The sequence below is a fragment of the Corvus brachyrhynchos genome, unplaced genomic scaffold (genome assembly GCF_000691975.1).
Source record: "Corvus brachyrhynchos isolate BGI_N302 unplaced genomic scaffold, ASM69197v1 scaffold22, whole genome shotgun sequence".
NCBI classification, from domain to species: domain Eukaryota; kingdom Metazoa; phylum Chordata; class Aves; order Passeriformes; family Corvidae; genus Corvus; species Corvus brachyrhynchos.
This window is the reverse complement of record NW_008238355.1, coordinates 4,779,393-4,794,184: the sequence shown is the minus strand read 5'-3', so window position 1 is coordinate 4,794,184 and position 14,792 is coordinate 4,779,393. Positions and strand designations below refer to the sequence as shown.

General features: G+C 40.9%; 1 protein-coding gene across 2 annotated transcripts in view; it reads left to right on the top strand.

The window, feature by feature from the left end:
- PIGG (phosphatidylinositol glycan anchor biosynthesis class G) overlaps nucleotides 1–13,775 on the top strand; it is an 82,212-nt gene extending 68,437 nt beyond the window's left edge. Inside the window, exon 12 of one of the 2 annotated variants that reach the window (XM_008634546.2) lies at nucleotides 12,106–13,775. In XM_008634546.2, coding sequence (XP_008632768.1) covers nucleotides 12,106–12,331 — 226 coding nt within the window. In that variant the 3' untranslated portion in view covers nucleotides 12,332–13,775. The remainder of the gene's footprint in view (nucleotides 1–12,105) is intronic. The other variant, XM_017735387.1, reaches the window with a different exon arrangement.
- The last annotated feature ends 1,017 nt before the right edge of the window (nucleotides 13,776–14,792 follow it).

Here is a 14,792-nt window from a genome sequence, read left to right as displayed (position 1 = left end):
CTTCTGCACTTCTTTTTCCTCTCAGTTTCCCTTTCACAGGCTTCCCACACCCTTTTCTTCTCTCTGTTGTGCCCTTTACCCTGTGTGGTGGACCTTGTGCCTGTCTGTCTCTCTCACATGCATCCTCCTCACTCTCGTGTGTTTCCCCTCTCACATGAATTCTGCCTGTCATGCCTACAGTATCTCCAATGCATGCTTTTCCTTGCTTGCTGTTCTTACTCTCTGGCACTCCCCTCGCTCACGTGTATTACTGTTCTTCATTTCTATGTCTTCCTCTCTCTCTTGGATGCTTTCTATCTCACAAAATTACCCTTCGTGTTTGCACTTCCAATGCCACTTGTGGTGTCTTGTCTAGTGTCATTGTTCCCTCTCTCTTGCTGTCACTATCCCTCTATCTTGCTCCTTCTCTTTTTCTCTAGCTTTCTCTCTCTCATCATTCCCTCTTTCTTATTGTCCTCAGTTCCCCCTTACCTCTCTCTTTCTTCAACTCCCACCCTCTCTGTCACTTGCCTCATCTTTCTTACACACTTTCCCAGCAGCACACGATTTGCTTCCCTTTCACCTGCCATGCCTCTCTCTGTCATGTGCTTCCCCTGAACTTACCGTGGTTAACTGATGTCATGTTCTCCTCACCTCGCACTTTCTCACACCCTTTTCCCATCTTCATACTCCCTCTCTCATGCACATCTTCCTTCCTGTTGTCATTCAGTTTTATTGTCTGGCATGTGTTTTTTTTGTCTTGGGCATGCACTTCGTGCTCACTCTCTAATACGTCGCTTCCCTTGCATGCTTTTTCTTTCCCCTGTGCTTTACTGTTTCCTTTTTTATCTCATGTCAAATCACTCTCTCTCACTAGCCTTCTCTCTCATGCTTTCCCACCTTTCTCACATTTTTTCTCTTTCTTGGATTTCCTTCTTGTTTACGCTTCTAGTCTCTGGGTAATGCTTTCCCCCTCTAGCTTGCTACGTCCCTCTCTATTGCTCTCTGTCCTTGTCCCACTTGCTGCCTTTCACACTTCCTCTAGCTTTACATCTCTCACAGTATGTTTCCCTCTCTGCCATATGCCCTTACTGCTGTCCTGGATGTTCATGTCCTCTCTTTTGAATGTGCATTTTCTCTCTCTTGGATGCACTTTGACTCCTTCTCTTGCTTGCTATCTCTCACTTCCATGCCTTCGCTCAATTGTGTGTCATCTTTCTCTTGCACACCCTTGCCCTCTCTGTTGTTTTGCTCTTCTGCTGCCCCGCTTTCTTGCATTGCTGTACAAGGCACACAGTTCTCCTCTCTTCTGCTTGCACTTCCTCTCTTACTCATACTCTCAATTTCCTGTCCTCCTTTCCTCCCTTTCTCTCATGCAGCCTCTTTTGATCTTTTATTATCTCTACTTGCTTCCTCTTCTCCCTTCTTTATTTCTTTCTCATCCTCCTGTTTTCCTTCCCTCTCTCACATGCTTTCCTGTTTTTCCCCATCTTTCCCACACTCTTCCCCCTACCATGCTCTCTCACTTTGCCATCTTGTAGTTTTTTCCCTTGCGTGCTTCATGTAACTCACTTGCACTTTACCCCCTGCACATGCTGTCACTCTTGGTTGTGCTTCCTGTGTGTCTCTCACTCAGTAGCACTCCTCTCACTGTCTGCTTGCTAGTTCCCTCTCTCTTTGTGTTCCTCTCCTCCACAATTTTATTCATCTTGATGCCCCCTCACTTCCCCTCCAAAACTCGCTGTAACACTCCCTCTCTTGCTTCCCTACTCTTGCCTCTCACGCACCTTGGCACTCACTGGCATACACAGGTTCTGTCACACCCACATGCTCCTTCCCCGTCTGTCTGTCTTCGGGTCTTTCCCTCTCCCTTGCACTCCCTTCACCCCCCTCTGGACATCCTTTCCCTCCCACCCACTGTACCTTTGGCTCCCCCTATCAGACATCTCTCACACTCTTACCCTCTTTTACTTTTTCACACACTTCCCTCTATCGCTTGCTTGCGTTCTCGCACTTGCCTCACAGGGCTTCCCCTTCTACCATGCTTTCCTTGGCTCCTACTCTTCTGCATATGCTCTTCCTTATCACTACTGCACTCATTACTTTTTTTTTTCCTTTTCTTGTGGGTTCTCTCACACATTTTGTTTCTCTTTTATGCTTCATTGTCTTTAATGCTTTCCCTTTACCATGTTTAGTTTCGGTTGAACAATATCCCAATCTCTCTTGCTTGTACTTTTCTAAGTTCATGCCCACTGCCCCTTTCTTCCCCATGCTTTCACTTGCTCTTTCACTTCCCTTCTTCTCCTCTTTCCTCGTGCCTTCTGTCCCTCTTTTACACATTCCATGCCTGTTTATTTTTTATGCTTTCCTTTTAGTTAATGTTTTCAGTTCCTAGAATACTCCCTCTCTCATGCCTTTACTTTGTTGCAGGTACTTTTCCTTTTGTCTACTGCAGTTTTCCTTCCATGCCCTTGTACACTTTTCTCCCTTGTTTATAATTCCACTCCCTCTTTGCCTCATACTCTGTTGTTGGTTTCCTCATCTCTCAAGTTTCCACTCCCTTGCATCCATGCCTTTCTTCTCTCTCTATAGCATGTCCCCCTTCTTCTGCATGTATTTTTCCTCTTTGGTACACTTTCTCCACCTCACAGCCTTCTGCTTTCTCTCTATTGATTATTTTTATCCTCTCGCTTTTAGTTTCCCTCTCTTGGGCATAGTTTCCCTCCCTTATGCAGCTGTTTTCCTTCCTCCCTGTGCTGACTTGGTAACTTTCCCTCTCACTTGTGTACTTTCCTGTTCTGTCACATGCTTGTGATCTTCCACATGTGTATTCCTAATAAAAATATCTTGTTTTTTCTATACATAAATTCCCTCTAATTTTTTCAGCCATTTCCCCCCGCCTTTCCCCTCTGACACCATTTCATTCTTTCCGTTGCACCTTTCCTCTCTCTTGTGCACACTCTCATTTTCTCTCTTGCTTCCCCATATGCACACACCCACAGACACATTCAGTATGCTGGTATGCTTTCCCTCTTTTTCCCTGATGTTTTTCATCTTCCCTCATACTTTTCATACTTCTCTCATGTGCCTTCCCTTCCTCGGTTTCTTGCTCTATTGTGCACATTCCCTCTCTGATAGGCTCTTTCATTTTCTCATACACACTTTACCTTGTTTGCTCAAGCCTCGCTTGTCTCTCCTGTGGATATTTATCACTTTTGCGTTCTCTTGGTGTCTCTCATTCAACATATGTTCCCCTCTTGTGCCTATTTCCCCTCTCACATAGTTTCCTTCTTGATTCAATGTCTGTCTGATCCTATTTCAGTCCCTGTTGCATGCTTTCTCTACTTTCCTGTAATGAAAGGTTTCCTGTCCTCTCTTATGTGCTTTACCTCTGTCCTGTGCATCTCTTCCTCTCTCAGACCCTCTTGACACTTTCCAATAATTTCTTGATTTCTCTTTTCCGCTTTCTCTCTTCTAACCACTTTTCTGTCATGCAGGATTCCTTTAAGGTGTCAGCTTTTCCTTCCTCCTTGGCACACAATACATGTCCTCTCTCCTGCACCATCGCTTGCTCATTGATGTGCTTTCCTGCACTTTCTTCTTATGATTTCTTTCTCTAAGGCACATTTATCCTTTCTCTGTCACATGCCTTATTACAATTGCTGTCTCATCATGCTTTCCCTTTTTCCTTTGCCTGTTTCCCTGCTCTGTCTGCACCTTCCCCTGTACTTCGCATGTGTTACATGCCAGATGTCTCACTTTTTGTCTGCCTTCCACTTTGTTTTGTTAACAGTCTCACTTTCCCTTCTTACATGCTTCCTCTGTCAGAGTTTCCTTGCATCTCATGTTTACCTCTTGTACTTTCTGTCTTGCATTGTTCCCCCCTTATGCATGCTCTCTCTGACTCTCTTGTGTCTGCTTTATAGTTTCTTACAGATTTTGTGTAATTCTGCTCTCTTGTGTGTTCTTTTCATTAATTTTGAGCACTTTCTTGCACATACACATGCTGTCCCTTTCTCTTACATGCACTTTTCCTCTTTTTCTTTCTTGTGCTCCCTCTCTGTTGTGCCTCTTTCTTCTTTTTGTCAAGCTCTTTGCCTCTTCTTGCATGTGAGGGCTTTCCTCTCTCCTGTGCACATCCTCTTTTGCTTCTATTTCTTGCTGTTCTGGGCATTTTTATGTCTCCCTCATGCAACTTTACTTCTTTACCTCATGTCATGCTTGCTGTCTTACCTGCTACCTCTTTTCTGTGTCCTTCACTCTTGTTTCCCCCCTGTCAGTCTCTGCCTATGCTTGCCCTTTCCCTCTTACTCTCCTTTCCACCTTGCTTGCTCTCTTACCTTTGCTTTTCTTCCCCTCTGCCTGATTGACTTTATTCCCTTCTCACTCTTTTCTGTCTGATCTTTTTTCTCTCCCAATTCCACTCTGGCTTTCTTTGCCCTGCTTGTATTTATGTTTCTTTGGATCTCAGTCAGTCTGTCTATCCCACATGCTCCTTTCCAAGTCTCTGAAATTCTCATTCTCACTTTCCTTCTTTCCTTTGCATATCTTGTTGTCTTTGCTTGCTCCTTCTGCCATTCCTGTTCCACTATACCTTTGTATCTTCCTCTTTAGTGCCTTCTTTTTCAATCCCGTTTTCTCTCCTCCTCTCCTCCTTTCCCCTCAGTCCCCTCATTGCTCTCACACTCCCTCTACTCACTGTCATGTCACCCACAGCCATCCATTCTTTTCCTTACCTCACTCTCTTCCTATCTGTCCCTCTCTCCCTTTTTTCTGCACTCCCTTCTTTCTCCACCTCACCTCCACGTCATCTCCCTCTCATGCCAACCTTTGCTCATCTAACTTCCCCTCTCTCCCTCCAGTGCTCTTCCCCACCCTCTCACTTGCCCAGTTTCTCCACTTTCCTTATCTTACTTCCATTGCATGTGTAGTTTCCTTCATGCACACTTTCCACCTTTGTATTAGCCTCTTTTCCATTCTTTTCCTTCCTTCCTTCCTTCCTTCCTTCCTTCCTTCCTTCCTTCCTTCCTTCCTTCCGTCCGTCCGTCCGTCCGTCTGTCCGTCCCCTTACTCAAAGTGCAAATTAACATCTGCAGTCTTCTGAAAGTTGTATCCTGTCTGCTTTACGTTTTCTGTCTCAGAGCCAGGATTACAATTACAGTATCACCAAAACTATGGCATAAAAAATCCTGTGCTGATTTTTCTGTCTTCTCAGCTAGAGTCCAGGGAGGAAGAGGGTCTGCAGCTACTAAATCAAGGTATCTTCTTCAAAAATCAGATTGGTCTTGCGATTAATTACTTCCCAAGATGAAACCATTTTTGTTTACTGTTCCTTTTATGCGTAATGGTGTTAGCATCATCTCATCCTTTGCACAGATCTTAGGGTATGGGTTTACAGGTCATGCTGTAATCCATTTTGTCTTCAGGAGAAAGTACGTGGGGCTCTCCAGTCTTTATCCTAATTGAGTATTGTTCTTAAAAGTAATTTGCACAAAGCTGAATTACTAAGAAGTCCAACACTCCTATAAACTTACCAAAGTAAAAAGTGTGTATGATGCTATGTTTGGGCTTAGTAAGAGTATTCCTGTGTAATCCTGGAAGATATCTCATTGCACCACAAGGAATAGAGTCTCTGAAGATGAATGTGCTGTGCATTGTGCTAGAAAAAGCTGTGAAGAAAGTTGGGAGCAATATTCTGATACAATGCATGAAGTATACACAGTGCACTGAAGAAATTACCCCCTTTCTCTTCAGTACTTTGCGTATTCCTTCCTCTTTATTCTGACACAGATTGGAGCATAGTACCAACTTTGTTTCCCCTCTTAAATTAGCAAGAGCTGCATGATGATGTTGGACTCTGAGTGGTTTATGCTGCTGCTCAAGCAGAAGCAGAGTTATTCAGAAGAACACTTCTGGAAGGAGAGGGTCATATTTGTAGGCTTTTGCTTACATACTTCTTTATTGTAGCAATGTTTCTAGATGTAACCTGTACTTTTGCTGGTATTGGCCTAGTCCTAGTATTATTACAGTTTTTTCCTTTTTCCCCATTAGTTTTCTTTCTCCTCTGCTGTATGGCCAACATAACTGACTGCTTGGTTCTGGTAGCTGTGGATAGGACTGTACATGAGATACTGTCCTTCTGCATTTATCTAGGATTTTTCTATCTTTTCTCACACCTTTTCTTGAAGTTAACAAAATCTTCTTGAATGTATGTGTTAGTGGGATGGCAGGAGTAATTTGAGGAGAGAGCTGTTATTTTATTTAAGTCGCAAGTTTAAAAATAGTTACTGTAGTGGAAAAATACAAGAAAGAATTGACTCTGCCCTCAGTGCAGAAAAGTGAGCATTGCTTCACAGAACCAAAGAAGGCACCCCAGGTTGGAGATGCCCTTAAAAGAGCATCTGGTTCAACCTTTTCTGGGAGCAGGAGCCTCCATGAGATCATCTAGCATGCTGTCCAGTCTTTTCTTGAAAATCTGCAGTGATGAGGACTCTACCACATCCCTGGCAAGATTGTATCAGTGATTTGATTGTTCTCACTCTAGAACATGTCTTTCTTACACTGAAACCTCTCCCAGTGCAAATTTACCCATTGCCCTGTGTTTTCTCCATGTACTACTTGGTGAGGAGAGCACCTCTATCCTTTGTAGCCATCTTTAAGTACTTAAGTACTGGAATGCTGTGATGAAGTCTCTCTGAGCCTTCTCCATGAAGAAGAGACTTAACTCCTACAGTCTTACCAGAGCTCTTTCATCCTCTCCAGTCCTTCTTGAGAGCCTCTCCAGCCTGTCCATGTCTTTTTGGAAGGGTGGGGACCAGAACTGAACATAGTACTACAGGCATGGCCCAGCAAGCACTCAATAGAGTGGGATAATCACATCTCTCCCTGCTAGTCATGCCCCTGAGGATGCAGCCCAGGACGTGATACCTGTTGCTGCAGCAGTGCTCTGCTGACTCACATTTAGCTTGTTGTCCCCCAATACCCCCAGGTCCCTTTCAGCAACACTGTTCCCCAGCCACATGCATCCTAGGCCTCCTACTGGGCCCTTCGGACATTGTGACCAGGTGCAAGACTTTGCATTTGTCTTTGTTAAGCTTCATACAGGTCTCGGTAGCCTGACCAGATCTCACTGTAAGACAGCTTCTGATGTCTCTACCTTGACGCCCAGTTTAGTGTCAACAGCACATCAATGGAGGTGCTTTCAGTCCTACCATCTAGATAATTTATGGAAGTGTTGAGCAGTTTGGGGTTCAGTAACATTCACTGTGGGACCCTACACCTGTGACTGGGTGCCACAATGAGTAAAAAACACAGATCACCACCCTTTGTGGCCTTGTTGGCCAGTTTCCTACCCGTACTTTAAAAATTGTGCTTCATCTTTCTAGAAATGCCTTGTGTCACTGTCGATGTATCTTGTTATACTGGTATATTTTAACCTGTTAAGTCTGAATTTAATTGAATAACGTGGACACTAACAGTCTGTGTTAAATTTCTTCAGATCCCATCTGTCAGTAACAATTGTTGGATGCAATTTTTCTTTACCCCTTTAGCTATGATCATGAAGAATAACTGTTTGTTTACAAAGATGGGCAGGAAAGCCTGCAGATGCACCTTAACAGAAAATCAAGCTATAAATTTCCTTGTTATTCCTTGCATGTATGACACCAGTGTAAAATGCTTTGGGTTTTTTTCCTACTGGAAGACTTCGGAAGTGTTAAGTGAATTTTGGAAGAGTACTCACAAAAAATTGCCCAATGCTGGGCTTTGAAGTACTTAAGATTTGTGTTTTTCATGTTAGGATGGCTTTTTTAGCTTATTTTGCTGACATGAAGCCCACAGTGCAACTGATTATGCCAGCAGTGAGAACAGGAAAAAACATTGATACAATTCTATTTTTCCTACTCTTGGTGCTGATGAACCCTTCCTGCAGTCCACATGGGCTACAGTCCCCAATAACTTAACTGCCACAGACACGACCTTGCTTGGGTAGTTGCACCTTCTCTGCCTTTCTTACTGGGAGAGAGAATGGAGAGGGCAGAGAAAAATCAGTCATCCCCAAGTTCCATAATTTCCATGGTAACAGAATATACTTTACAGCCCTTTTATCTTGCTGGCAACCACCATTTTTGGCATCTATCCATTGATAGGGTGTGGTGACAAAAATTGTGACTTCATAGCATTATAAATGTTGTTCTGATTGGTAATCTCTACCAGAGTTGGTTATGTAAATTTCCAGAGGACTGTTGATTCCCTTGAAACTGCTAAAAATATAGTGTTTTTCCATGACAATCCAGGATTGCATTCTATAATCTAAAATAGTATTGTAGAATTATACTAGGTGAGAGTGGGACATGTGGGAGAGACATAGCAAATTTATTGTTGCTGCTGAACTGATTGATATTTGCTTAGATGAGAGAAATTTCTTACACATTGCAGATACTCTTAAGATGTTGGAAACATTTGGTGTGCTACAGAGTTTGTTTCTGAGTGCAACCCTTCATAAGTGTATATAGGGCAGATGACCAAAATGCCAAGTATTTTTCAGAGGGCACTAAACAGGGAGATCTTTGAAACTGCAGAATGCCTAGAAAAAAAAGTGATGCTTAATACTGTAGAAAATGTTAATACGGTAAAAATTGCCTTCAATTAGGCAAATTCAGTATCTCCAGTAGGAGATAACTTAGGCAGTGATATTCATCTAGAAAAGGGGGGATGGAAGGGCAAAAATGCTGGAGGGTAACTTGCATTGAAAGGATTCAGCACTTTTCATACTGAAACCCTCCAGACATGACCCTCCTCCTCCAACCTAGGAAAGTGACAATACTGGGGTATTCCTCCCTCATATACTCGCATATTTCTAAACTGTTTATTTGATATGGTGTGTTGGAAGAAGGGTTGGAACACTGTAAACTAGTGTATTTTAAAATCCGCATGGATGCACTTGTAGGGCTGTCTGTGGAGATTTTTTCCTTGATTTTTAAGCTACAAAACTTGTTGCCATCAGCTGCCAAGTATCCTATATAACTAGGAGACATGTTTTCACAAGAAAAGAGTTTTCTTTCTTTCTTTCTTTCTTTCTTTCTTTCTGCATCATAATTTTTCATTTTGCACGCCTTGTATTTACTCATTTTAGCGGCACCTTAGAGATGGATTGAGAGGTGAAAGATTTGTTGACAAAACATCGACAATTAGGGTTTAGGATATCCAAAGAAGCAGCAAACCTATTAATGTAACAGTTTCTGGGCCATAGTTTTGTACATATTAAATATCTTCCATTAAAAGAGGCAGTTTTTGTTTAAAGCCAGTATGTTCTCTAGGCCGTGCTTAATGTTTGCATTCTAATTACATCATGTTTAATGATTTGTGTCTGTAGTGTTCTTCGCTTCAGAAGTCTCCAAAGACATCGTTTTTTCCTGTATCTCACATGAAGTTTGGATATGCTTTGTCAGCTGTAACACATATGGATTTCTCTTTCAATTCCCCATAAAGCTAACTTCCTAAATGAGCTGAATGTTAGAGGCTGAATATTCCTTTTTGTTACTCGTGCATTGTGCAGGGGCCTTCGTAGTGGGCTGGTGTTGTCAGAACATGGAGGTAGTGTGCGCAGTTTATATCTCTCTATGCTCTTCTCCTTTAAATAATGAAAGGTATTAATTGCTGAAGAGACAGTTCAGTATGGACTAGTTACAGGTTGATACTTTAGATGTATCCTGTAGTCTTCCATTATTTTAATTGAAACAGCACTGAGAATTTGCAAGGTTATTCATTACTGGCTGATCCAGATCATAAATGTTAGGATTCATGAGTGGCATCCCACATCCAGCCTTCTCTGTTCTCCTGATGAATTCATTTGGAATAACTCGGATTGTCATGGTCATCGGTAGCTGCCTGATCCCTGGCTGCTGCCTGCCTTGTGGCCTGGAGATGCTGTGGTTACTGTGTCTGTGGGATGAGGAGAAGGAGCACACAAAGGCATAATTCTTAGCTGTTCAAATTTTGTCCCTGGACGAAGCAAGAGGAAAGAATGATGATGTGCTTGAAGAGTTAAGTTGTTGCTTTAGGATCAGAATGGCCAAATAGATCTAACTGCTTGTGCTCAGTCATTCCAGTGATCTGTCTGCAGCAATGCATGTGTGAACGCTTTCACCAGCTCTGAAGTAAACCCAATTACTCTGTTGTTGAATCCCACTAACAGTTTAACTTTGTGGATACAGTGTGCTTTTGTTGCCTTCTCTAAATTGCACACTGCATTATACTGTGAAACTGCCCAAGTTTTCCCTCTGAAGGGTAGGTGTGATGTTATCTTGGGAGCTGAGGTGAGTACTGAGAGCTTTTGTAAGTAAAGGTACCTTATAAGTAAAAACAGTTAGCTATTTTTATGATACCAGAATACAGAAGGAATTGTATCATTGACCTGGGGATTCATCTATGTGGTCTATCAAGTGCATTTTTTAACTCTAGAAAATGGTTTAAAAAATGCCTGTTTGTCTGAGTGAAAAGCCATTTCCTGTCTTTATTCAGTGGTCATCTGACTATTACAAATACTATTTTTACTACAAATACTATTTTTACTCGTTACCAGCATGAAAACAGCTAAGACTGAGTGAACTGCACTTTGTTTAATCCTTGCCAACAGACTCAGTTATTAAACATAAAGCTGGTTATTTATACAAGTTCACTGACGATTAAGATAGTTATGCAGAAGCAGGAAGCAGTCTAGTTCAGTCCCATGTCTCAGTTTCCTTGGCTAAGCAGCAAGGGAGATAGTTTTCTGTGAACTGAATGTATGTTTTTCAGTCATTCATGCCTGCTGTTCTTGATTTTATAACTCTGCTTTCATGACCTGTTCTTCCTTCTACTGAAAGCCTTGGTAATTTAAATCTTGACTTTGCTGGAAAATAGGGCTGTATCCCAGTTATTTTTATTCAAAGAGTAAGAAGTTTAGTGGTTTATGTAAAATACTGCATTCTGTAGCTTACTTAGTCATAAGTGACTAATTAACATCTTGCAGAAGTGCTAGCCATGTTAAATTTTTATTACTTGGAACAAGATTAGTATTAAAAACTGGGAGGAGCAGAACAGATTCTCAGATCAGGATTTCACTGTTAAACATTTCCACTCTTTGCCAGTGTGTACTTTTGGGAACTGATGTTGTAAAATATTTTGATGGGAGAGGAAAATGTTCTGCTTATTATTCCAGTGAAACAGTTTCTTCCTTCCTTTTGTTTGAAGGGGTAAACATCTGAATTTGGTGTAAATTAGTCTCTGCACATGAATTTTGGGGAAATTGAACAGGTGCCAACCCAGCATCATTGCTTCAAGTTGGTGCCTCAGGAGAGGGAGGACAATCAAAGTGCAGAAAACCTTTTCACTTCCAGTTTCACCTGATTCTTGTCACCCACCAAAATAAAGCAGTGTGGCAAATTTGGACCATGTAGGTTACATATGGGGCTGACGTTTCTTGGGATGCAGTGGACCCAGCTAAGCTAAGTGGCTGTGACAGGAATGCAGTGTATCACTCCTGTGAGCCTGAGAATATGGTATTCTTTGGAGAATATTATGTTAGTTAGCTTTGCAAAGTTTTCCAATAGCACCATTTCTATGTTGTTTTGTACAGTGTTGCTGGCTATGGACAGCAGTGTACTCTGACAAATTTTATGCTCTTTACAAAGGGGTTGCAGACTCCCTCTGATTATCTGTTGAATGGGCTAGGAAGCTTTGTGAAGAGTATTGAAGTCCTCTCTTCCTCTTACCATTCAGGTTCTCTGGAAAGGCACTGTAAGGCCAACAGGAGACAAAGCTGTCTAGAAACTGCTTAATAGAGACTTTGACAATTAGAATAAAATATATTAAAGCACAGAACAATTGAAGTGTGAGGTGAACTACTGGGGGCACCTTTATTGCAATGACAGTTGCTATGCTTACACCGACATACACATTCTAGGATATATAGAGGTGACAAGAACAAACTTACTTAGTTCATTGTTGCATTAACATTCAGTTTTCTAACACAAAGTGGAGATCTCTGAATACTCCTTGTGTTGTGAAATAATGCTAAAGAGTGGGGGAACTCCAATGTCTTTTCTGAGTTTGCCTGAGAATGAACTCCTCTGTTTTTGTTACCAGGAATCCTGCAGCAGTGGGTCATGGCTGTTTCTGCTACGCCCTAATGCGTTCAATTCCAGTTGCCATCTACGTTGTTTTGGTAACAGGTCTGCGCTACCACCTGTTCATATGGAGCGTCTTCTCGCCAAAGCTGCTGTATGAGGGAGTGCATGTGTTCATCACAGCTGCTGTCTGCCTGTTCTTCACAGCAATGGATCAGAACCACTCCTACAGAGTGCAAGACTGACAATAAGTGTGTGGTATGTGGTTCTGCATTGCAATGTCCAGTGTGCCACTGGAATGGAAGAAGGAAAATACCAGCTTTAAATTGTTGTGCAGATTTTGAAGAGTAAATTGTTAAAAGGGCTGTTTATTTTAGTCAAGATCAGGATTTGAAAGGTCTGTCCTGTGTTAAAACTGAGTTTGCTAAAGTGTTGAATTGAAATAAACTGTTTTTTCATTGATACCTTTTGTTCTGCAGCTGGCATTATAGCACTCTCCAAATAACAGAATGGTGATATTACATGTTTTGAATTTAAAAATATACATCTTAATATAAATACAGACCAGTCCCTCATGGGCACAGAAAAAATCTTTTGTGCATACATTTTTTTTACCTTCTTAGACTACAGAATCCTAAAAATGTACAGGATTTCTCGGTGCTGTTCGCAAGATCCTGAATCTGTTAGCCTCAGGGGGTTTTTGTGTTTGTTTTCTTTCTAATGGATGCATTGAAATTATTATTAAATTATTATTGTACACACGTCCCAGGTAAAAGATTTTGTTTGTTTTGCATAGGCAGCAAGCATTTCTATTTAAAAGCAGCATTTTCTTTGTAAGACGAGTGCAGTCATTTTGTGTAATGGATTTCGATCTGCACTTCAGACACTGAATAAGAAACACTTATTGTCTAACAGAGTAATGAATCTTCTATGAAGTCCATTCACTGCTAAAATGTTGTTTCTTCTTATCAATGTATAAATGATAAATCAGGTCGGTGGCAGCCACGTTGAACATTTGATCATGTTTTCCACACATGGGTAGAGGGTTGTGAGCAGTGAAGAGGAAAACAGTTTAATGGACTAAGTTACCAGCAGAATAAAAGGTGCAAAAGGTGTGTTTGCAGTTTGCATCACCATCCCCCTAGTGACCTGTTTAGCCAGCTCACTTGAATGCTGTAATTAAGTTCTAACAATGTTGTTTTCCTTGCTTCTGTCAAGAAGATACATGTTAATGACTATACTATCAGTATTCATGTGGGGTTTTTTTGCCTGATAGTTTTGTCCATGTTAGGAGCTAATATGAGTTAGTCTAAATGTGTTCAAGGTATATCAGAAGAGAAGCATACAGAGAACTTTTAAATTTTGTTATAAATATGAAAAAATAAAGCTTTCAAGACCTATATAGCTGACAGAACAGTTGTTAAATTTACTGGTGCACTTTTTGTTTCATGTTTCAGACAATGGAAATCTCAAAATGTAGTCCTTTAGTTTTTATACATTAATAATACTCCATCTTGATTACTAATAATGAAATATTTTTTCAGCTATAAAACAACCAAAATTTTCAATACACTGGCAACATATTGCTCTTTACCTGAAGGAGAGATTACTGGATCTTAATGTCATTTACTGTGACCTGCTGGAGGATTGAAAATTAAATACTTTTAATAAATCACTTTTTACTGCCAACTATGGTTATTTAAAGCAGTTTGTGTTTGTGAATGTGCATCTACCATTTTCACAGTTCTCAGTATTTTTTTGGTTACCTGCTGGCTAGCAGCTGTGTTGGCATTGTCAACATATTCTCTGTTTACTTACATGGTTAATTTGTAAGCAGTCCTCCCTATAATTCATACAGAGTATGTTTATAAGATATTTGAGTCAGAGAGAAAGGGTGCTAATAAAGAGGTGGAAGGAATAGAGCAGAAGTTGCTTGTGGTATAGAGTATCCTAAATGAATGTGGGATGACATTCACAAGATCCTTTATTCCTTCCTTCTGGTTTGGTTTTTTTTTGTGTGTGTTTTGGGGTTTTTTTTGTTTTGTTTTGGTTTTTGGGTTTTTTTTGTTTTCTTTCTTCTAGTATATCTCTTTTATCCAATAGTGGAATCTAAACTACTGTGTGTGTATTAAAATTGCATTTTTTCAGATTACTTAGTTAAATAATCAGTGTCCCCCTTCTCCTCTGAAGTTGAAAGATGTCCAGATTGGATCCAGGATAAAATAAATGGCTTGGGAAACCTGTTATTTAGGTCTTCAAGACCAGGAAAGGAAGGAAGAAGAAGAGACTGCATGTCTGTCTCAAGGAGACTCATGAGTTTGCATGATATGTGAAAGAAACATGGTGCTTTCAACTTCAGAATCGACATTTTTATTCTTTTTCACCCTTTCCCCTTGGGTGTAGGCAATGAAATAATATTTTAGCTTCATGAGCTTATGGGCTGTAGCATTGCAAAGCTGAAGCAGTGAAGAAATGAATTAGTTCTTGCTGCAGGCAAACAGGCTTTAACTGGGGGATTATGTTACAATAATTTTATTTTAAATCTACATAAAATTTTGGCATTTGATCTGAATGTACAGAGAAAGCAAATGCTGAACACAAATTCTTATCTCACTAGTTAGTTGTTCCACCTCACTTCTTGTCATGTTTAGCATGTTTCAAACCCTCAGACAAGGAGACAAGTGACGTGGGAAGCAGTAATGGTAC